The 25,425-nt window shown below is 36.6% G+C and overlaps 1 protein-coding gene and 1 long non-coding RNA gene across 4 annotated transcripts; one reads left to right on the forward strand and one right to left on the reverse strand.

Moving 5' to 3' along the window:
• LOC306989938 lies at positions 1-25,172 on the forward strand. Of its 3 annotated transcripts, none has more exons than XR_013795777.1 (4): positions 1-175; positions 23,010-23,180; positions 24,317-24,548; positions 25,046-25,172. It is a non-coding gene; the product is annotated as an uncharacterized lncRNA (long non-coding RNA). The 3 variants fall into 3 exon arrangements; XR_013795778.1 differs by lacking the exon at positions 25,046-25,172 and adding an exon at positions 12,679-12,741 and having other exon boundaries at positions 24,317-24,634; XR_013795779.1 differs by lacking the exon at positions 25,046-25,172 and having other exon boundaries at positions 24,317-24,634.
• On the reverse strand, positions 20,971-25,050 carry clrn3 (clarin 3). Its single transcript, XM_079596046.1, has 3 exons — positions 24,787-25,050; positions 24,273-24,458; positions 20,971-23,298 (listed from the first exon to the last, which is right to left on the reverse strand). The coding sequence occupies exons 1-3, from the start codon at positions 25,019-25,021 to the stop codon at positions 23,027-23,029; spliced, it is 693 nt and encodes a 230-aa protein (XP_079452172.1). The 5' UTR covers positions 25,022-25,050; the 3' UTR covers positions 20,971-23,026.
• Positions 25,173-25,425: the final 253 nt, after the last annotated feature.

Below are 25,425 nucleotides of genomic sequence, written 5' to 3' on the forward strand. Positions count from 1 at the left end.
CAGATGATCCATTGCTGAGGGGACTAAGTGATACCCTTTCAAGAGAGGCCAGACATGCCTCGACCACACCACACCCTTTGTGTTCTGGACTAATCCAGCATGCACTTCAAGGCTGGGCTGGACTTCAGAGGAATCTGCTATCAATCTAAAGAAGAGAAGAAAGAGCCTTAAATGAGTGAGTGACCCCCCTTCCTACTATCTCAATGAATTACTGTGATAAGGTGGTCATCCTCATAACAGTCATTATTATATATTGGGGACGACCCTTCTGTGGTAACACATCAAAAGGTTCCCTGAATTTCAGGATGAACAAAAACCTGCTGATACTGATTTTGGAACCCGAAAATGGACTACAAAAAGGGTTAGGGTTAGAAAATATATAAAAATATATACTTGAAGTCACAAGTTTGGGATCAGTAAGATTTTCAGCATCATTACTGCAGTCTGTGTCACATGATCCTTCAGAAATCATTCTAATATGCTGATTTTCTGAAACAAAGAAATTAACAGTCCTGCTTAATATTTCTGCTGAAAAACATTTTTCAGGATTTTTTGATGAATAGAAAGTTCAAAAGAACCGCATTTATTTGAGATATAAATCTTTTGTAACATTATAAAATGTCTTTACTCTCACTTTTGATCAAATGAATGCATCCTTACTAGATACAAGTATTAATATATTTTTTTTATCTTAATGACCTTAAAAGGGTTATATATATATTTTATAGTATATTAATATAATATTACAATATAAATACAATAATGTTTCTATTATTATTACATAATTACTATTATTATTATCTAGAAAATCTTATTATTGCACATTTTTATCATTATTTTTTTATATACTTATGATATACTGTAATTCCCATAAAAAAGGAATATGCATTTCATCTCTTCTGCATCAATGCGTGTCATGGCGACCCACAATGGCCAAAAATATGACTTTAAGTCCCCCGAGCATCGTATACTGTAAAGTGTACTGCATACCTGTAGCTTTTGGTCCTCATGAGCAAAACGGCTTATAAACCATACTAAACAATGTTTTTAGAAAATGTAAAAATGCAGAAAGTTTTAAGTAAGGGTTGTGTTTAGGGGTAGGGGTAGTGTGTACAGTATACAAATCATTATGTCTATAGACAGTCCCCATAAAACGAGTGTGTGTAGATTTGACACTGTTGCGTGTGTTGTAAAAGTTGTCAGGTACACAAACAACATCATTTCCTGTCATTCTGGCCAAGATGTTGTCATGTGACCACATTCCATTCCCATGACATCATATGGGCTGAGTGAGTGAGCCATGAGCGAGAGACGGATGATGTTGACAGCTCATCCCACAAACGTTTCGCATGCCCTCATCTCAAATGGGCCACGGTCAGCTTTGATGAGCCTGTTTTTAGCAGCCCAGAAAGAAACTTCACACACTGGATGACACTCAGATCACAGGCTGGAGTAAAAGACAGTGGCAGAAGCTTCGAATAGCAATGTGTGTGAAGGTTTACCATCCATGAAGAGAGAGAGAGAGAGAGAGAGAGAGAGAGAGAGAGAGAGAGAGAGAGAGAGAGAGAGAGAGAGAGAGAGAGAGAGAGAGAGAGAGAGAGAGCGCGAGAGAGAGCGCGCACGCGAGAGAGAGAGAGAGAGAGAGAGAGAGAGAGAGAGAGAGAGAGAGAGAGGGAGAGAGATGCATTCTCAGCTGTCGTCTTAGAAAACTAACTGGTGTTAGATTACCATAATACGACTCCTCATAAACCGTTGTCAGACGTCTCAATCAAAACTAAAGAGACATCTGGATCTGCAGCTACTCATAAAGGGACCTATAATCGTTTACTGGTGTTTTTTAAAGAAGCACTTGTTTCTAATAAACTAAGATAAGGTTACACTTTCCTTCCAAGCCTGTTCATCCTTGCTAATAACAGAATATCTAAATAATCATTATTTGCTTTGTTGGATTGCTGTCAGATTGTACTGTGAAACTATTGCTCTGTGTCAAAACTTATTAAGCTGTACGCCTGCATAGACAGCTGTCTTCTAAGGGAGCATCCTAAATGAACTGGAAACTCATAGGTGACTAGTCTGACTGTTCTACGCAGTGTTGTTTTAGTATTGTTTACATGCTATAGTATCATTCATATTTTTCAGTTTTCATTTTTTCAAGTCACCTTCATTTATATAGCGCTTTTAACAATATAGATTACATCGAAGCAGCTTAACAGTGAGAATAGGAAATTAAAGTAACAGAGATTGTTTTGGCTTTACAGCAGCTCTAGTTATTGTCCAGCTAAAGTTAGTTTTGATTGATTCACTTCTGTCGCAACGATCATTAGTTATTAACTTAGGGCCGCTAACTCGACACCGTTCTAACAGAAAACCCTTAATGCCATCCGGCTGCTCATTTGCACTAAACAGTGCCTGGTGTCTCGAGAACGCAAACCATGAAATAAGTTCCAAGGTACAAGCCTTGAATTTTTTTTTTTTTTATCGCTTCCGCTTAGCCACGTGAACCGGAATTATCCCGACAATGTTTTATCTGTATAGAGGTAAAGGGAAGGAGGCCTTCTCAGGGGAGAGAGTTGACACTTCAGGACTGCGTTGTCGTCGTGTCCAGGCGAAGGTCCTTCATCAGATCTGGATACGGCTTGGATCCGGGTAAACCTCGGAATAAACAGAGAGACTAATATTAGCGTAGACGCCATCCTTCTTATGATGTACCAAGTTCATCAGGATTTATGGGAATTGTTCCCGGTTCCGGCTGATCTAAACTATGCAGCCTAACATTGTGTTATAGAAGTCTATAATGTGTTATGTGAATGCTAGGTCAAAGAGATGTGTTTTTAGTCTAGATTTGAACTGACAAAGTGTATCTTCTTCCCGGACAATGATAGGAAGATTGTTCCAAAAGTTTTGGTGCTAAATAGGAAAAGGATCTACCGCCAGCATTCGATTTTGATATTCTAGTGATCAGCAATATTTAAAAATGTATACGTTATTTAATAGGGAGCCAATGCACAATTACAAAAAACTTAATTTGTAATCTGCTTTTGCAATTCTTATTACTTTTTATTTATATTTAGCTTTAATTTCTAATTATTTCAGTTGTAGTGCAGTAATTGTAATACTTTAGCTTAAAATTACTTGAAGTTACCAATTTTGCCAAGGCAACATTTCTAATTTTTAGTGTATTTTTTTCATGTAGTATTATTTTATTTCATTGTATTACTATTATAATAAATAATAGTAATTTCAGCTTTAAATTACTGGAAGTAAATTGCCAACATTTTCAATGTAATATTTTTATTTGATTTGATTACTATTTTATGTTTTATTGTATTTAACGAAACTATCTATAATAGTTTTAGTTTTAGTTAACAGTAACATCCTATATACTTGGAAAAATATTATTAAATTAAGTATTATCTCTGGTAAAGTAGTTTTAGGTGATTATTAAAATATCTATAAATAAATATTATCTATATATTATTGCTATTGAATGAAATATATTTCTAAGAAACATTTGTCTTGCGTTGTCCACCATCTTGAATGGATTTTTTTCACACCACTCTCTGAAGTGCATTTTAAAATGCTGCAACAGAACTGGGGAAAAACAACATCAACATTATGTTGCCTATAGCTTTTAACATTTGCACGTCTTTTGCCTTACAATCCTGCCTACATAGACAACTCACTGGGTTTTGGAGCAGAACACATCATTAGCAAGTAGCATTTCTCTGTGCATTAGTGAGTGTGTTTGTGTCATTCAGGCCCAACACTGCTGTCGTCCTCTTTAAGGCTGACATGGGAGAGATCTTTTAAGGCCTTGTAGTTGTTTTAACCCCTGCTGCCTCTCAGCAGGTTAAGCCTGCCCAAACATTCATCCTGTGGGTCAGCGACACCAATGACAACACGCTTTAGCCTTTCACACAGCTCATCCCCACTGTGAGCTACCTGACAGGAACGGCCACCATCAGCCCTGCTGTAGACCTCAAAAGAAATCAGACAGCTGGAAGGTTTAGGACCAACCACAGACCAATTAGAGACAACAGAGCACACATTTATGGATTGACTATGACCAAAATCAACACAAGTCTATATATATATATATATATATATATATATATATATATATATATATATATATATATATATATATATATATAGGCTGTATATATAAGTATTATATATATAAGTATTTTATTTTTACTGAAACTTTGTATTGCTGCACTTGAATTGCCTTTGTTGTATTTCTCATTCTTTAGTTACTTAGGAAATCTGTTGAATAATTAAAATAATTGTAAAATATAAATAGTGAAAAGTATAAATCAGAATTTATATATTGACTGATTGACAGAATGGTCAGTGGATTTGGATAGAAATTAATCCAAAATAATTTTTATTATAATTAGTGAATGCATAACTGTAATGTTTGGTGAAACTTATGAGTGCATGTAAATGTAAAATCATAATAAAATACATAAATCATAAATAAATAAATGCCACCTCCATGGTAATGTTAGTTTAGTATCATTGTCATACTAGTTTTTATAACTTTTTATTTTTAAATGTTCAATCTTTTATTTTAATTTGTGTAAAATGTTGTCGTATGGTAGTTTTTTTTTATGTCTATATAGTGTTTTTTAAATTTTTATTTAATTTAATAGGACATTTTATTTCAGATTTAATTTGAATTATTTTAGAACAAGTTAAACTAAATGAAAATGAGAAATGTTTCTTTGGCAACTAGCCAAAAGATTAAGTTTTAAAAAATATTACATTTTATTTCAAGTCACAATTTGTAATGGCTTTAGTTTAAGTTAACTATAATATTCCCTGGATGGTAATATGTCTCTGCAATGGTACATGGCACTAGAAACACTGAGGCCATGGGTTCAAATCCCAGGAAACGTATCTTCGGATAAAACCTACATTTAATGCATTTCTGCCATGTAAAATCAACCTAAACAGTACAATAACCAACATTTAAAAATGTTTTTGTAAATGCATTATTTTATAGCGTATATGAAGCCTGGTTTAAAGTTGCATGCTGACGGAATCTAACAGCGCTGTATTCTTAAGCGGTGTCTCTGCCCCTCCTTCACTAAATGGAGTAATTATTAGCTGTCATTACCCTGCCCTCTGCCCTGATACAACTCAAAGAGAGGCGTCACTATCTGATCACTATGTAAATGCGGTTAGCTGCCTGCAGTAATGGATCAATGGAGCGCTGTGGGGGAGGACCGAGACTGTCGGCACTGCCTGTCTGTCTGTTCCCAGCAGGTCCACTGTCCCGTGCGTCTCCGAGGGAGGTGGGACAGGGCACGTCTACCAGCCCGGAGACTCGGGAAGAAAAAGCTCGGGGGGTTCAGGCCCGGGCTTGTCTTGGAGCTCTTGGATTGCCGGGGCCTCTAGCCCCAAATTTGAATGTAAAATGAATGCAAATCCACAATGATTCAGGCGATTCGGTTGAATCCACATACTTTGAAATGAGGGTCTACAACCCTTATGATTGCATTCCATTTTGTGACATTTATTTTATTATCATCTCATATGCCGCAGTCATTTAACTGAAGCTGAAAAAATCATGCTTATTGCATTTCAAACAAAGCTAGAGTTGGACCGGTGTGGAACATTGCATGAATTCGACTCATTTCGGGGCAGACTCGGTGTCTCTGGTGGTTGTTGGACTGCAGAAGGTTGGTTGTGTACATGTCAACAGTAGCAGAAGTGTGTCTGTGATTAACATGCTCTTTCTGGAGTGTGCAATACACAGTTGTTTAGCCACATTAGCTTTATCTAACACCATCAAAAGGCACATTATCTTCATGTTGTCATTGTAGTTGAGTGAAGTACATGTAGATTAGAATGCTTCATTGACTCATTAAAGTGGATCTGCTTCAGTTGCTCTAGATAGAACGAAGCATCAATGTTGTTCTTTGGAGTTAGCAGTACTGATGAAACATTCGAGCCCCATCTAATAGAGTCGTTCAGTCATGACGTCAATTTGTGGGTTAAACTGGTGTGTCAAAATGTCTTTATGTAGCTACATGACTTGCTATTGAAAAGCACACAATGGTTTCAAAATTCAATTTTGATGCATGTGTAATATAAAATAATGTTAAGCACAGACCTTATAAAATATCAATTATAAAAAACAAACACTATTTTTAAAAGTCTATGGATGGTTCAAAAATGCTTCGCCTTAAGTCTCTTCTAGGTTTTTGGATATCAAACTGAACAACTCTATTAAAGTTAGATACATTTCTTTAATGGTGGATTCACATGTTGGAATCATATGTAGGCCTATTGTATACATATTTATATGAAAACTATATATATATATATACTGTATATATATAAGTCTAAGGCTGTACAAATCTCAGAGAAGAATCTGTTAGGCCTATTTCTGATCTCTTGAAATAAAAAAATGCTTTGCAGTTATTTCAAACTTTGGGACATATTGTTTAGTTTATTTGATGCCTGCTATAAAATAACTAATTAATATTTGGCATTGGCTAGCTGTGCATTAACAGATTCGCTCAGGGCTTTGTAGTGGGTTCTTATACTGGGAAGCTTTGCTCTGAAATCGCTGGATGACACAGATGGGGCAAGTGTGCATGGTATGAAGTGTTTCGGCCAGCGCAACATCAATCAGTTTCTAGATTCAATAAATATAATGGGTCTGAATCAGTGGTTGAGCACTTTTAATGGCTCATAATAGTAGGAGGTCTGACATCGTAATGGCTCAATCTCTTCTGCTCTTTTATTAGGCCAATGCTAGAGGGCTGCATGTTCCCTAACACACACACACACACACACACACACACACACACACACACACACACACACACACACACACACACAGCAATCATCTACATCACATATTGCTGACCCCAACAGTGAATGGCAGTCACCTTTAATAAACAGAGCAATCGTTGAGCAATTACACCTAATGAAACGGCAGCTGAGAGGATGGTCTCATGTATAACACTATTATCTTTCATGCTGGTCCAGTTCGCTCACTTAAAATGGAAAATTTTAAGGGCTGGAAAGGTGAAATGTGTGTCCCTGAGTTCTATCAAATTGTTGAGGCTTTAAAAGAATGTGTGTGTGTGTGTGTGTGTGTGTGTGTGTGTGTGTGTGTGTGTGTGTGTGTGTGTGTGTGTGTGTATGCTGTCACACTTCGGTCTGTGTCGTCTTAGTTTTACTTTCACAGACTTTTAGTTAGTATTCATTGTTTCCTGCTTTCCTTTTGTATATACTGTATATACATATACACACATATATACAACACTAAGTTCTGGTTCGCAATTCTGATTGTTGCCTCAGATGTTTCTAGTAAAATGGGAGCTGTGGCCTTTTTTGACATAAAATTAAGCGGGAGATCATTACTAAGATCATTTGGAGGAATGTGGTGAGAAATATCTAAGTTCATGGTGAGATCTCTGACTTTTTTTTGCAGACTTTGGTGTCTTGGAAAATTTGAGCCCAGTTTGAGACATTGTTGAGATGTCTTCTGAAACTCGTAAGGAGACGTCTGTGAGATTACTATACTAAAATAGGTTTTCATTCTTGTATGTTCAGAAAACATAATTGTTCCTATATTCTCCATTGTTGCAGCTCCTCTCTTCCCAGTCTGTCAGTAACGCTCTGTTTAGTTCCTGTCTCTATGAAGCCCCTCCTTCTGAAAAGATTAATGGGATCTGATTGGTCAGCTGGATAAGTGTGTTGTGATTGGTCAAGCGCTTTGGGAAATTCCCCGCCCCTTACCATAACCGTGAGTTTCAACACACTACTAACTCAACCAGTCCTTGCCCCTTTAAATGGGGAATATTATAACGTGTTTGTTCCCAGAAGAAAACTCAAGACTACACTGCAGAAACAGTGACACTGATATAGAGAATAACTCTCGCTGGAGTGACTTTGCTTTGTAACTTTGCAGACCTTTCTCATGGAGATTTTTCTTTCCCATATATACATTGGAAAACATATGCATCTTTCTTATGTTATGGAAACACATCAGAATGTGGGTTTCACTTTTAGCTCAGAAATGATCATCCATGCACACAGACTATGAAAGATGTTTGTTTTTTCCCCCTCAAAAGTAGGAGGAAATCCCTAAAATAAAGCGGTGATTGTGCTAAGGTTACGTCTCTACTAGCGCGGATCTTCTTTGTTGTTTCTGATGCTATGCCAAGTTTACGCCTGCCCGTGGCACTGAAAGCTTTGTGAGAGGTAAGGTAACCTGCTCGGTAAGACAATACCTGATTTACCCCGACGCCTTTGCACAGGCCAGATCGAATAACTAGAAATTTGAGGGACAAAGCCATCGATAAGCTGAACCAAAGAGAATGGCCACTTAGCTGCTTGAGCGAGACCAAGAGATGCCAGAGAAATCTGAAGCTGGAGGTGGTGGGACAGGCCTGCAGATAAACACTACAGGGACCCGTGAAGCCTGACTGACAGCACACTGATGTTTCATATGTGAAGAATCGGTCACTGCTAAGACAAAGGCTCTTTATGAACCACTGTACCTCAGAGTGTGATCAGAAGAACATCAGAATTAGTATTAATGTCATTTTTTTCCTGGTTTCACTTGTTTACAGTCAGTGGGTCCAAACGTCAGAGTCCGCCAGTGGAAATGCCCCTGTTGGTGTTCGTTTTGATTATAAATTAGAACAATAATAAAAAAAAATGTAGTGAAAATTTGGCCTATGATTAGTAAAAAATAATTTTGTCCCCAAATTTCCCTTATATTTGATTATTGATTGCAGGATCTTATATAGGCCTACTATATGCTCATCTTACTATTTTAATAATAATAATAATATATACTTTTTCATTTACATCTGTGAATATATTAAGCACACACATGCACGCACGCACGCACACACACACACGCACACGCACACACACACACACACACACACACACACACACACACACACACACACACACACACACACACACACACACACACACACACACACACACACATGAATAACAGAGTTTCAAAGTGATTTCACTCTGGATTGTTAGACTCTACTGAATATTATATTGCTATGATTTGGCAAGATTTATTACTGTTGTCTTTTTGTTTTATTGTTCATGAAGCTGATATAATATAATACATACTGGTACTACCTGCTTAAAACAGCTCTCTAACAACCTATTTTACTTTCATAATGTGGCATATGTTTCATATTTACCCAATACATATCAAACCAATTTGATAGTGAAAAGTGTTTATATATCACGGTGAGAGAAAATCAGTTTAATGTAATTTAAGTTGAAATGACTTAAACATCCAAGTTGATTACTTAAAAATGTAAGGCAGCTACTTTTTCTTGCTGTGTGCTCTTCTATTGAATAACTTACAGTCTAATAGACCAGTAAGAGGATTGTTTCTAGAAACGGTGACTCCTGGAGCCGAGGAAAAAGCTTTTAGTTCTTCTGAGTTAGATGTGAATTGACAGCTAGACTGTGTTCCCCGCGGTCGGCCCTTATCCACGCCGAGGAGCCATTCCAACCTCAAGTGCTCCTGTCAATCTAACAGGATTAACCATTACAAGAAATAATGTTTGGAATCACCCACTGAACTCATTTAATCTTGAGGCTAAGAGGCCCTCTAAGACTCTCGTGAAGCACAACAAATAAACATGAGTTTTTTTCACATGTGCATAGAGAATATTGTTACTATTATTGCATCCGATGTTTCAGTTGATTCATAACTGATCACATTTGACCCCTCTCATATCCTGAAAATGTAGTTATAATGTGATTTATTTTTAAATAATGTAGTTAGTACTAACTCTTTTCGTCTGTCTGGTTACTTATTTGTTAAATAGTTATAGATCGTTCAGGTACAGGATTAAAATCCATTTTAAACGTTGCAAGAGCGAGGGGAAAAGTTGTGTTTTGGTTAGTTTGACGTCTTGCTGTGTTCGTCTGTTGAGATAAATCACCTTTAGGCCCTGAGAGATGATAGTTCCCATAGCTCTCCAGTTTTATAGTGTTTTGAATTTTGCTGCCCTACTGTTACAGTCATGCTCTATCACACACAGTGACACGGAGCTCGACAGGGACCTCTGCTGGCACTTTACAGCACTGCTCCACCTTCAACCTTCAAAACTGTTTTTTTTCTTCTTCAAAAGTGTCTTATTATAATTTAGATCTCTCCAAAGACAGTTTACAAAAGGACAGAATTGTGTTCTTTTGGCGAAATCTCTTTGTAAGTCAGTAAGGTGGATACAAAAGAAGTGCATGTGTGAGGTACAGTGAGTGCAAATGCTGAGCAATTAAAAAGATGACATGATTCAGAGGCTCATCTACTTCAGACACTGCTGTGGCACAGCTGCCCGTCACTCAGGAGAGCATGGATGAACACAACAGGAGGGAATGTTTGCATCCTCAGGCACAACATTCTTTCATGTCTTGCACTGTTTCATCCTCTCCTTATTCACTATCTTTTTATTCATTAGCATTTATTTATTTAGAAAATACAGGGACAAAGCTATGCGCTGAAGTGTTTGTGGAGTTAGGCGGACTTTAAAATAATAATAATGATGAGGATGATAAAAAAAAAACATGCTTTTTTTGTCCTATACATTGTTGCAGATGTCGTCTGATTCAAATTCAATCAGGACTTTATAGGGTAAAATCTGGCACATTGGGCAACTTTCTGACAGTCATAAAGCCAATGAACCTGAATTCATCCTATTCTGTTGATGGATGCAAATGTTACACAAGAGGAAATAATTTGCATAACTGTTCAACTGTCAATCTTGAATTAATCTGACAAAAAGAGTTGTTATATTTGAATAATTTGAATATTTGACATCTTTTGATTTATTTCCCCCCCATGTGGTTCAGGAATAAATAATAATAATAATAATAATAATAAATGAAATAAAGTGCAATTAAATTAAAATAAAAAAGTAATTACATTTTTTTAAATAAATAAATAAATATATATATATATATATATATATATATATATATATATATATATAAAAAATAAAAGAATACAATACTATTAAATACAATTAAATAAAATTAAATAATAAATGAGTGAAATAACATTTTAAAGACATTACTTTGAAATAAAATATATACAATACAATTATTATTTTATTTGCACAAAGAGATAACGCATAACAAATCTCATGTTGTTCATATCTTCATATACTAAAAAACTCAAAGCTTTGAAATGCACTTCATGGTGTGATTAATCTCAGTTGGAGTGATTGGCATGTTTGCAGTGTACACCAGTGGCCCCTATCTCTGAGGGCCCGTGAGGAGCAGGAATGTCTCTGAATCTCTCCGTCCCTCCTGCAGCTCAGGTTACAGTGTTCATAGATCACGCTGACACTGCAGGATGGCTGTCCTGGCCCAGTCCTGCCCGGAGAGGGGTCCGCGGGGCCTGGCAGGGCTGTCCGCAGGTTACACCCACATCTACGGGACAGACACATGTTCTGCCTGGCCTGAGCGCGCAATATTGAGAGATATTGCACTTGATAAGGAGCTTTTGTGTATTGAATAATAGATGAGGGGGGACTGGGAGTTATATTTTCTACAATGTTTGCCACATACTTTTGAGAACCTTTTTCTTCAGCACTTTTTAGACAATCGTCTATTTACTGGTGCTTCCAAGAACCCTGAAGTGGTTTAGTTTTAAGCTTTGAACAGCTCTGAGATGAATAGCAACATGACAAATTAGAAAATTAGAACTTAAATAGAACAATACTTCAATTATTTTAAATTTGTGTAAATGAACTGCTCATTTTAACACGAATTTAGAATGTTGTACAATACAAATGCAAACAATATACACAATTAACTACAAGTTATTGACTCTAACTATAAAATATCACATATGATATTGAAGTCTACTGTAAAATATACAAAAAACATTACTATTTTTAATGTTTTTTGAAAGAAGTCTCTTATATGCATCAAGCCTCCATTTATTTAATACTTATTATTTATTTGAAAATACAGAAAAAACAGTAATATATATATATATAGTGCTGGGCAAAGATTAATCGCATCCAAAATAAAAGTTTGTGTTTACATTATGTGTGTGTACTGTGTATAATTATTTTGTATATATAAATACACACATATGCATGTATATATTTAAGAACTATTTGCATATACACTGTATATATATATTTATACATACATTATATTATATTTAAATGTACATATTTTATATATATATAACACATTTTTCTTAAATATATTCATGCATGTCTGTGTATTTATATATACAAAATAATACACAGTACACACACATATATTATGTATATATAAAAGTATATTAAAATAGAAGACCATTATTTGAAATTGTAATTATGTTTTATGATATTACTGTTTTTTCTTGTTTTTATTTATTAAATAAATGTATAGCCTATTATTTTTTTAAATTCTGTACATAATGTATTATTATTATTATATATAATTTACATTGATTTTATATAGTGTATATTACATATTTTTAACAATATTTATTTGTATTATTTATTTAATTAATTATTTTTATGTTGTCTCCCTCAAAAACGGTTCTTGATAAGAAGTTTAATTGCCCTATCTGTACCTTTTTACCCTTTTTTTATCAAAATGTTAATGAGGTCAGAAAAATATCTGATTAAACATGGCAATAGTTGACAGATTTGTCCGTTTCAGTTTTCTGAAGATGAATTGAAGTGCTTCCAGATGGGGGTCAGATGGGAAGACATGGATACTCAGGTGAGCTCTGGGACCCTGCTCTTACTCATGAGGGTCTTTTACCGGGCGCAGTCATGTAGAGAGAGAGGAATGCTGAGGAAGTGACTGCGCTCCAGGCCAATATCTGAGCGTGGGGCTGAGAGACAGACAGATAGAGGGATAGAGGGATGACAAAAGACGAGAGCTGAGAGTGGCCCCGGGGCCGAGCCGACACGCCCACCTGTTGACTGCAGTCCGGGCGCTAAGTGCACTGTGAATGGACACTTACAATGGCCGGGGCAAGATGATCCGCTTTAGCAGCTTCTCTCTGATCGCCTCTTCCTCTCGGTGTTGACACCGATCAGCAGGTGATAGATCGACACACACCATGAGAAGCAGTCTTGTGCTCATTCTTACCATCTGCCTTAAATTCTTCTTAAAACCTCAGAGCAGTGTTTTAAACTTCAGTGGGTGTGTGTATACATGCGGTTCTGCTCCTGGCATTGTGTGGCTAAAGTCTGGAGGTTAACTGTCTCACACTCAAACAAACTGTTCAATCATCAGGCAGACGTTACGGTCAATACATGCAAACAATGAGAGATTTGTTCGGGAGGCATAATGGAGATCTTAATGGTTTCAGGGAAATATCAACTTCTCAGATGTTTCGGAAGATGACTGAGGAAATGTTTCAATTAAAAATAGAATCAAATTCTTGATTTTAGAGGTTTAGCAAAATAGAAGAATTCGATGAGAATATCTCTGACTTTTGTGTCTTGGCAAATCTGAGCACATTATTGGAATATACAGTAGTCAACATTTCATCAAAACCTTTCATCAAAGTTATACATGAATTTTGAACAATACCCGTCCTTGTCTTAGGACAACTTTGATCAACTTTTTTGATCCACTTCAAATTATTCCAAATAAATTCAGCAATGGCGCATTAAATTGATCAAAAGTGAAACCAAAGGCGTTTTTTGAGTTTTAAAAAAGATTTGTATTTCATATAGATGATGTTATTTTGAACTTTCTATTCGTCAAAATAGAATAGTTTCCATAAAAATATGAAGCAGCACAACTGTTTTCAACATTGCTAATAATAATAATAATGTTTCTAGAGCAGCAAATCAACATATTAGAAAGATCATGTGACACTGAAGACTGGAGTAATGATGCTGAAAATACAGCTTTGATCACAGGAATAAATTAAATTTTTAACATCCAAGTAGCAGACTGTGTGTGTGTGTGTGTGTGTGTGTGTGTGTTTTTATATATATATTGCAGACTTTTTCTGTGTCTCATACCGTCATTCTATCACTCATCACATCATCCTTGCGTACGTGTAGGTGCAATTTATCCACAAAAGCCACCGGTGTTCAGAGCTTCCTCTGGTGACTTCATCGCACCGTTCTCGGCACGTACATGATACAAACCTGCAATTATCCACAGACAACACGACAAATTACAGCGTTATCCAGAAACCACCTCACGCTAACCCGGAGGGACACACAAGGAACCCGATACGGCTTTTCCTAAACCTCTCAGCCTATATGAGTCTCAAACGTCAATGCGTGAGGTCAGGCCAGATTTCTGCTCTTTCTTCAGTTTGCCATTAAGCTTTGAACAAACCTCTTTACATTTAGACCTTTTTCTTCAACTGTTTTTGTTGTAAAAACACCTAGGAAGAAACCACCTAAAAATATCCTTATTATCATGAAATATCACATATAATAATTAAATATTAAATGCATTATATAGTGCAATATATAAATATAAACATCTGGACAGCTCTTTGCACCCAAGCTCCTCCAGGATGAAGAACACATTGTTTTTTTTATTCGTGTGCTGTGAGAGAATCCTGAGAGCTGTCACAGTCCGTCAAACCCGAAACATCACAGAGACGTCAAACAGCGCTGATATGTTTTATGGATTTTATAGACCGGAGATGTAGCATGACGAAGCAGAGCGTTCGGTACACCAACAGTATTTCACCAAACTGACACCTGTGCTGAGTGTGAAGACATGCCTGCTGGTGGAACTGTTGAAATGAATTTGAAATGGACCCCATGATATCGCTGTGAGAAGGTGTAATATGTGTGTGGATGGGGTCTGAGATCTTGCGTGTTACGGCCGTGTGGAGGAGAGAACAGCGCGCTCTCAGTTTCACCGTCAGGACTGTGATCTCTGAAAGAGCGTTTCGCTCCACTGACGGCCTCGGCTTTCATCTCAAACGCTAACCCATCACCTACGGCTTCGGTTACCCCTGTAGTGACAGCTTCAGATGAGTAAAGATGTGCTGCTCCACATACAAAGATGGGTTTTGAGTGGGAAATGAGGGCAGTTTTCACAGTAAGCTGGAGGATCAATGTCAGCTTAAGTGTGAGCATAATGCCTGAAAACCACACCGATTTCACTCAGTCAGTACAGCCTGAGAAAATATGAAGTTTATTTAGAGCTAATTGGAAATGCATATATATATAGCAAAAATAAAAGATTATAGATACATAGATAGATAGATAGATAGATAGATAGATAGATAGACGGAGAGATATATGGACGGATAGATAGATAGATAGATCAATGGATGGATGGATGGATGGATAGATAGAGAGATAGATAGATAGATAGATAGATAGATAGATAGATAGATAGATAGATAGATAGATAGATAGATAGATAGATAGATAGATAGATAGATATAATGACAGATACAGTAGATGGATGGACAGACGGACGGACAGATAAATAGATAGATAGATGGACGGATAGATAGATAGATAGATACATAGATGGATGGACGGATATATATATATATATATAGATAGATGGACGGATAGATAGATGGACAGATAGGTAGATAGATAGATAGATAGATAGATAGATAGATAGATAGATAGATAGATAGAGCGTTACTCATGCACGGCAGTCACAATGATTGTTTTGTGGTTGCTAAGGTGTTAGTGTGTTGCTAGGCAGTTAAAGGGTTTGGACGATAAATATGAAGCTCATGCCTTTTTTTTACCAGCCAGCAAGTTAATTGGTTAAATGAAATCAATGTGATTTTACAAAAGTGGGTCTTGCAGAAACAAACAGAAGTAAAGTCATCTTACATAATTGCCTGTTTATCTTCTTGACAGTTTTATGACTCTTGTTAGTGTTCATTTGTAGACCTGCTGGCTCTCATTAGCAGTCCCTCGGGCTGTGTGTAAATACAATTATTAACGGAACACCCTCTATGAACTGCACCACTGGAGGGCAGTATAATGTTTTGTGTCTGAGGAATATCCTGTCATGGGACTTTTTGTCTTGTGCAATACGAGTCTTTTATCCATCAAATGGTCAGTCAGAGAGCTCAGCTCAGAGAAAGTGTCCCAGACTCACTTAATCAATCACAGAAGCTGTCAATGTGGCGTCCTCTCCACTCGCTGGCCTGCCGAAGGGGACAACAGTGTCTTAACTGCGACAGGTTAACCTGTGGCTCTGACATATCGTGCCTCAAGACGCTGATCTGGGGTCAGATGTGCACTTAATCATATACTGAATTGTAAGATAATCACTGAGGAAGATAAGCTCAGATGTGCAGTGGAGATTGGTGAATAGCTGGAGTCTGACAGGTTAACTTCCAGCTCCTCGAGTCGTGAGCTCTTTTTCAGATTGTCAGTGTGAGAAACGGGCTTTGTTCCAAAACCTAGTGAGCTGCCTACCTAGGCAGCATTTAAAGACAACATAAGTGCGCCACATTTTGCTCCGCATCTATTTTTCACTGAAAAGACAATGCTGGATTGCATTACAAGCAAGCATATTAAAAAGTGAAGAGAAATGTCAATGTAATGTTGACATGATATATGATACTATATTAGCTAATAATTGATTCATTTTAATTTTTCACCTTTTGTAATCTCTCTTTTGCCTTCTATTCCTTTTTAAATAGTCCTGCATTGTGAGACAAATGTTTTCATGCAATCTCTCAATTAATAGTGGTCCTAAAAATGCAATAGAAATAGATAAACGCATGAAATTCTACGCAGTTACACAAAAGTAAATACAAAAAGGTATATATATGTGTATATGTGTGTGTCCAAGGTAGGCTATATAGCCTATTTAAAAAACTTTTTTTTTTCCCCCCAAAATATATTTAAAGATTTGAAATGTAATTTCTTGCTCCTTAAAGCCTACATATGACACATATTTTGGCATTTGAAATATATTTCCATTAAAAAAATTTATTCATATATACTATATTTCCCTTAAGCTACACTGTGTACAACTTATTCAGATAATTACAATATATTTGAAATATAATAAAACAAATATATAAAAAATATTGTTTTTTCCCATATTGGAACACTCTTAGGTGGCCTGTTTAGGTGTGTGTGTGTGTGTGTGTGTGTGTATATATATATATATATATTCTATTTCTTTTTAAATAGTCCTGCATTGTGAGACAAATGTTTTCATGCAATCTCTCAATTAATAGTGCATGAAGTAGACAAATATAAATAAGCACATGAAATTCTATGCAGTTACACATAACTAAATACAAAAAAGGTATATATATATATATATATAAAAAATAATAATTATCTACCCAAAATATATTTAAAGATTTGAAATGTAATTTCTTGCTCCTTAAAGCCTACATATGAAACATATTTTGGCATTTTAAATATATTTCTATTAAAAAATATATTATTCATATATGATATATTCCCTTAAGCTACACTGCGTACAACATATTCAGATAATTAGAATATATTTGAAATATAATAAAACAAATATATGCAACTTTTTTTTTTATATTGGTGGAGTCGTTAGCTTAGCAACACGGCAACTCTATTGAAATAATTTGGGATCTAGTCCCTTAAGTTGGGATGCTGCCTTCGTAGTCAGTAGACAGCTCACTAGTTTTGGGAACGCTCTGTCGGCCTGTTTAGGTGTGTGTGTGTGTGTGTGTGTGTGAGAGAGAAAGAGGAGGCTAAAGTGGAGAAATAGCTGGAGGTGTGATCTTATCTGATGTTAACTGAAGAATGACACCATAATGGAACAGCAAGGGTGTAATTATTCTCTTCTCTTCTCCTCTCCTCGCTCCCTCCTTCTCTCCACCCCTTCATGCTCTGCCCTCTCTGACAAATTAAGATGAATGTGCGAGATAAGCGCTGGTTCCTGCCTGTCTCCGCTGCATCCAGTCACAGCTCCAGTGTGTGAACGCTCAGATCACTTCTCACACTCATGGTGTAAATCTCGCTCAGTGTGCAAAGTTGAGGATGTTGGATTATGAGTGTGTGTATAGCATTAAAAACACATCAGCATCGGTTCTCGTCATATTTTATGTTCGGAGGTATATGCACTGGGGGTGGTGGTTTGAAGCTAAGTCAAGCAACCCTATTGGGGTCAAAAAAGTACATGCATTTATTATAAATTATTTTATGTAAATGTCTGTATGATGAGGTAACCAGTACAATTCTCAAGCACCAATATCTGATTGATATCATCAAGCAAATCATATAAACCTTTATTATTTATGATTTATTTGTTTATGACATTATAGATTTACATGTCACATATATACATATCATATAAAACTTTAAAAATAGTCTTTAGGATATTTAACATTGGCTAACAGGGATGCCACAATGACTTCTTAGGTTGCTTAAGAGAAACCTCAACCTTTTTTTTTTATTTCATCTTTTGAATTTTGAATAGATCTAGATTAGATATGGGGAAAAAAAATACACAAACTATTTTTTGACTGTGTGGATGTGAAGTGTTAGTGGAAAATATTGGCTAGTTAATGTGATGAAGTTCACGCGTGTGCTGTGTCAGAAATCACAGACTGTGTACACTGTAGGTCCTACATTTGGTTTGAAACGTACTTTCCGACCTTTGAAAAGTGTGTTCTGTATAGTATGAATCTGTGCAGTATGAATGAAATTCTGAAGTACTACATCTGCCATGTTGTCACTGTCATGTGATCTACTTCAGAGAAAGGTTCCTGCAGCATTTGAGTGCAGATTCAGTCAAAAAAAATTGTTTTAAATCTAATGCAATAATATTCAAACACCAAATATTTTTTAATCTAATGAAATACAATTCTAGGCGTTCAATCATGGGTGAGGTTTAGTTTTATATATATTAAAAGCACTACTTTGTGTGTGTGTGTGTGTGTGTGTGTTTGTGAGAGTGTGTGTATCTCCTGCAGGCACAGGTGTGTGTGTGTGTGTGTGTGTATCCGTGTATCCATGTATCCCCTGCTGGCACAGATGTGTGTGAGTGCGTGTGTGTGTGTGCGCGTGTGTGTGTGTGCGTGTGTGTGTGTGTGTGCGTGTGTGTGTGTGTGTGCGCGTGTGTGTGTGTGCGCGTGTGTGTATCCCCTGCAGGCACAGGTGTGTGTGTGTGTATCCCCTGCAGGAATGTGTGTGTGTGTGTCCGTGTGTGTGTGTGTGTCCGTGTATCCCCTGTATCCCCTGCAGGCACAGGTGTGTGTGTATATCCCCTGCAGGCACAGGTGTGTGTGTGTGTGTGCGTGCGCGTGTGTGCGTGTGTGTGTGTGTGTGTGTGTGTGTGTGTGTGTGTGTGTGTGTCACCTCTGGGATACAGGTTTAGGGAGAATTGTGTTTCGGCACAGAGGGTCTTTCCTTAATCCCTTCACACCCTCTGAGTGACCCGGGCTCAGGAGTCTGTCCGCTGACAGAGACACACAACAGAGAGAGAGAGAGACAGAGAAAGGTATAGAATAAAGGAGAAGAGATTATCCTCCATTCCTGATGTAATTCACTGTGTGTTTGCATACCAAACGCCTCTGAGAGATTCCCATTGAAGTCAAGCATTTGAGAAACGTCACGCGTGAACGTCCACATAATCCCCACAAAGAGGGTAAAATGACACCCGGTTTGTGATCAATATCATTTTAGTTCTATTTAATTCCATTTACTTTGATATATTGTAAGAAACAATAAACAAGGGGACAAGTTGAAACGTTACTGAGCTTCTAGTTTACTGAGATACAATAACATTTATGTAAGCATAAAATAATAATAGTCATTTTGATAGTTTCGTCATTTTGAAACCTATTATTTTCCCTTCAGTTCTTTAATGTTCCTCTGACTTAATGAAATCCCTGTAGACAGACATTATTGAAGCTTTATCCTGTTTTTTACCACAAAGTACAGTAGGCATGGACACATCAGAACTGCACATATAAAATAATAATGCAATATATATTATATATAATAGAATGTATAGGCATATATAATGTTTATATGTGAGGTTTGACCACAGGGAAAGCATTTTGTATAAAAATACAATAAAACAAATTGGCAATAAAACATTTCTACAGTCTTTACACCAAGTGGAGAATTTTATCATATGCATTTATTGCAATCCATCACATTTTATATCTAAGCAAGTCCAGTACTTAATTAGTAAAATCATTTAGTATAATCTTCATGACATGGCTTATTTTTGAGCAATTAAAACAGCTTAAGAAACATAAATAGCGTTGTTAATGACAGCTGATATCTTGTGTTTCAAGCTTTAGTTCAGAGCGTTTGGAGCAGGTGAGTACGTGTTGAATCAGGTTGAGTTCAGAGCGAGGTTGAGTTTGACTGTGGCGTCAGCTCAAATTTCGAAGGATTTGGAGGAAGAGATTTAGTCAAAATTCCCTGAAATGCACTTTACATATCTGACTGTCAATATAGCCGCACATCACATGGAAGAATGATTTTACTGTCTGCGCACATACTGTATTTACATCATTCATTCAGCAGAAGCGATTCATTCACAGGATAGAGTAATACATATCATACCAAATTTCAGCTGAGCATTACAACACTGAATATTGGACTCTTTGAGGATTTTATTCAAATAGTGCAAGATGGTTAAAATCCCCAGAACTGAAGTTTGGAAATTGCATTGGATTCCACTGTTGGACGAAAGGCTGGAAGTTCATTCTTAGACTGAGGGACAGTGAACACTACATTTGTAGTATAGCCTTGTATCTCGTTGTCCCAGCTAACAGTGATTGTCCTCAGAACTTCAGCTTTAACGTTCTGGCAAGGTTCTCTCAAACTTATGAACCAATGTTCTATCAGTAACATTAATAGAATGTTAGGTTTAAAGATTTTAACAATGTTCTCAAAACTCGAGCACAAAAATGTAATTTATAGTATTTTTTCCCCCTGAAATAATTTAGTTGGAACTTCGTCTAACATTTAAAAAAAAATAATGGTACACACGTTTCAGAATGTTCTGAGAACATTCAAAAGTAACATTCCCATAATGTTTGAATAATAATAAAAAGGGAATGTTAAATGAACGTCCCCATAACTAAGAAAAAAAGGTTTTCAAAACATAAAAAAAACCGGATGTTTTTAACATTCAGAGAACATTCAGAAATACAGTTTTCATAACTTAACGGGAAGTTTGCAGACTATTTTGTATTGTGTTAATATTGTGTACGGGTACGGTAATATAATAGCCAACCTACTCGTGTACAATAGCACACTTGTTTGTCTGAGATCTGGAGTTTGCAGGGTGGCAGCAGAGAGCTGGTTTTCAGCAGCAGGGTCAACACAGTGAATGTGATTTCACCAAGTACAACATGTTCCTGGATCAACATCTTTGAGGGACAAGTTTACAGTTTATGTCAATTGAAGGCTTACAACAAGGCTTTTACATCAGTGTTATTCCCCTATCATTTCCCTCTCATTTTAGAGATAAGTTATGGGTAGGGTTAGGACTACATTTTCGGACAGGAATGTAGATCCAGGAACATGTCTTACTTGGCAAAATCACGGTATACAACACACACACACTCCTGCTGCCCCCTGCTGGCTGGAACCCAGCTTACACCCCGGCATCTTATCACATAATGCACAGTCCAAGGGCCAAAGGTTCATGCAGATTATTGAAAATTACATCAGGGACTCACAATGACCTGACATTCCTGTAAATGGATATAATCTCCTATATCATAATCTAAGCCATTAGATTTTATGAGTCAGTTTTTCAATGCTAGACTTTTTAAAAGACTTAATGATTCTGTGAGTGAGCAAGTTTTTTTCTGTTGCGTTACTGGGTCTCTGATTAGTAAAGTACACATTATCCCCGGTTTCACAGACAAGCCGTAAGCCTGGTCCCAGACTAAAGTGCATGTTTGAGTTGTGTTAACTAAAAAGTAACTTAAAATATGCCAGTGCCATTGTTTTGTCTCAAGATGCACACCAGTAATGTTTTTCTCTAAAGCATGTTCATAAAAGCTACTTAAATGCCCTAAATGAAAAGGTTAATCTTGGTTTAAACTAAGCCCAGTCTGTGGAACCAGGCCAATGTGTTTTAGCTTAAAAACTGAACACAAGATCCTCGTCACTCTAAAAAGATTTATTATTGTAATATGGCATTATTAAAATATGGTAATATTTACAGAATATTTGATGAATGTATGATACAACAGCATTGTAATATTGACAGTTTAAAGCCAATAAGTCCAACAGTATATCTGATGCATAAGCTGATAAATAGTATAAGCGCTAAATATATTCACATCTATAAAATATGCAAGACATTTTTAAAATAGCTTAAAGTCTAAAGGAACTGATAGAATAAATTTGAACTATGTTTTCTTAGCCAGTTACACATCATGCAAAGTATTTTAGGTTCTTAGTAGAAACGCTAGACAAGTAAATTACATTTATAAACATTTTTTAACGTTAATGTTTCTTAAACATAAGTGCAATAAAATATATGCAGTGGCCTATAAAGATATTTGAACACTTAAGTCAAACATGCATCAGATAAAACATGATAAAACATAGTATTAAACACAAAAAGCATAGGCCTATGAGATGCTGTTTTCTAATGTAATGACATGTTTATGTGATTTAAGAGTACAAACACTTTTAGGGATGGGTGTGTGTTTATAGCCTTTAACAGTTTTATGGTCATGGCAAACCATAAGTTCAGTTCTGCAATTCACATCACAGTTAATGTGGCAGTTTCAAAATATTGGGCTCAATTCAGCTCAGGTCTGAAAATCATCTCCCGTTAAGACCCGTTCACAGCCAGAATGATAACTATAACGACAACTATATTACGATAATATTCTGTTTATTACTGCATGTTTTTCGTCCGCCGCTTTAAATGCTCAAGCTTGTTTTTATCGTTCATCGGCTGGAATAAAAATCGTGATTCCATCCAAATCGTTTGATCGTTATAGTAGTGGGACTCGATTTTTAAAACCACATCTTTATTGTTAACGTTATAGTAATCGTCGTTGGTGTGAACGGGCCTTTAAACTGATTTTTGTGTTTCAGATTTCTGTGTTTCGGCTTTAGTACATCATGATCTCTTTGGGCGCATCCTCCGTGGGTTTCTCCTGCTCTTTGCGGCGTGTGTACGCGGTGTGGACGTACAGATACACCATGAGGATGGAGACCATATTGAAGCAGATGTACGGTATCAGAAGGAAAAACCCCACCTTTAGGGTAATTTTTACATCTTTCAACGTCACTTTGGCCTCGTCGGCTTTCACCAGCGTCTCGAACATCTGGCCAAGGAAGGCGTTCGCCACATACAGAATCAGCGCCAAGCTGGCCAAACATACTAGACAAGAGATAAGACACACAAAGGTCTTAAAACCACTTGTAGTATTATTTAAACCTAACGTTTTAGACATCTAAACATTTTAAAAGTGCTGTGATGTCAAATGAAGAGTTGATTCTGCATTATTTCCAGTGTTGGGGAAAGTTACTTTTAAAAGTAATGCATTATTGCGTTACTCCCTTAAAAAGTAACTAATTGCATTACTTAGTTACTTTTTTAGAAAAGTAATGCGTTACGTTACTTTTGCGTTACTTCTTTTTTTCCCACCTGTGCTGGACTTGTTTTTTTATAACACAAAAGTTATAGTTTTGGGCAAATGTAAAGACCCTTTCACACTAAAAGTGAAATAATAATAATCCTCAGGCTGAAGGAAATGTCTACAGTAGAGGAAAGCAAACAAGCAAACCTTTCTATCTATCTAATTTTTGCGTAAACTGAATCATCGAAGGTCAGAAGCAAGTACATTGGTCAATAAAGTGAGATTAAATGCATAAAAAATTATGTTTTATGTAACATATTTAGTTATTTGGAGGTTTGCATAGTATTCTGATTCTGCATTTCACTGATTTTATTCATTTTGAGGAATATTGAATATTTTTTTGTGCAAGTGAGATGAGTAAATGCTCACTTTTAGTCTAGAACTACAATAAACATCATGTTTACACACACACACACACACACACACACACACACACACACACAACGTCTCTGCACTTTGATTTGTCTCAACATGAGGACAGGAGAGCTGTCAGTCAATAAATGGGAAAACAAAGTAACTTGCGTTACTTATTTGAAAAAGTAACTCAGATATTTTGTTGTAAAATTTTTAAGTATTGCGTTACTTTACTAGTTACTTGAAAAAGTAATCTGATTACGTAACTCAAGTACTTGTAATGCATTTCCCCCAACACTGATTATTTCTAATCGGATGCAAGCACATTTCCTTGTTTGTGACATTGTGTGTGTTTCCTCACCACTAAGTCCACTGCATGTGTATACCCCTATTGGTCCCATGTAGGTCTGATATGGGTTACTGAAGCTGTTATAGAGGGAGACCAGAATACTGCCCGCAGACCCCAAAAGAGCCAGACCCAACAGGATGACAACCAGCGCGTGCAGGATAATCGGAGCTCCTGCTATTTTCCCCAGACGATCAAACACTGAGAGAAAGACAAAAAGACTATTCTATTGGAAAATAAGAATGCACACAACTCCAGGAAGTACAGTTCTAATTTCTGAAAATTCCAAAGGTCTGTCTGTCTATCTATCTATCTATCTATCTATCTATCTATCTATCTATCTATCTATCTATCTATCTATCTATCTATCTATCTATCTATCTATCTATCTATCTATCTATCTATCTATCTATCTATCTATCTATCTTTTACACAAGCTTCATTTTATCTGTTGCTTTTACACTTGAAAATGTCACAATAGCATAATCTAGCATACAAAAATTCAATTGAAGCCTTATTTGAAGCTCACCAGGCACTTTTATTCCGAGTTTGGAAATCCTGGGGCAGTTGATTTTGAATTCTGTGCCGTTGAAAAGGCCGATTTCGAGACTGGAGGATCCATTGAACTCTTCAGTTTCGATCGGTCCGCAGGTCATGTCGGCTGCGGCCCAATCCGTCGACATCCCAAAACCCAATAAACACACTCCAGCTGCACATATTAAAGAACTTGACAAGAAATGCAGTAGTTTCTCCGTGGACGGCATTGTAACTATGGTCCTTTTTTCTAGGTCCTTGGCTGAGAATTTGCTTGTCAAGCAGACTCTTTTTAATTCCTGACGCAATGTGGCTGGAAAATGGGAGAACTTGGGATGAGGTGAGGTGTTGGTGGGTAATAAATGGTGCTGTATAGGTTGCACTTTGCTTCACAGATCTGAGACCAGTAGCCAGGTGTTTCCGTGTAATGGCAAAGGTTTGGACTGAGGTGGGGAGAGCTGATCACAGATCAGCTCATAATGTAGCTCATCACAAGGAGGGCTATAAAGTCATAAAGCAATCGCCTGTACAGTCACGGACTGCTGCTCGTGTTGTCATGGCATTTATATTGCAGTTCACAACATCATAAAGAGAGTGACGTGGGTTTGATCAGAAAGAAAAGATCTAGAAATCA

The sequence above is a fragment of the Phoxinus phoxinus genome (genome assembly GCF_949152265.1).
Source record: "Phoxinus phoxinus genome assembly, chromosome: 21".
Taxonomy (NCBI): domain Eukaryota; kingdom Metazoa; phylum Chordata; class Actinopteri; order Cypriniformes; family Leuciscidae; genus Phoxinus; species Phoxinus phoxinus.

Coding starts and splice junctions, on each gene's coding strand:
- clrn3 (XM_079596046.1), bottom strand. CDS start 25,021: ATGCCGTCCACGGAGAAACTACTGCATTTCTTGTCAAGTTCTTTAATA. Junction 24,459..24,786: donor ACTCGGAATAAAAGTGCCTG/GTGAGCTTCAAA, acceptor TCTTTCTCTCAG/TGTTTGATCGTCTGGGGAAA. Junction 23,299..24,272: donor CACATGCAGTGGACTTAGTG/GTGAGGAAACAC, acceptor TCTCTTGTCTAG/TATGTTTGGCCAGCTTGGCG.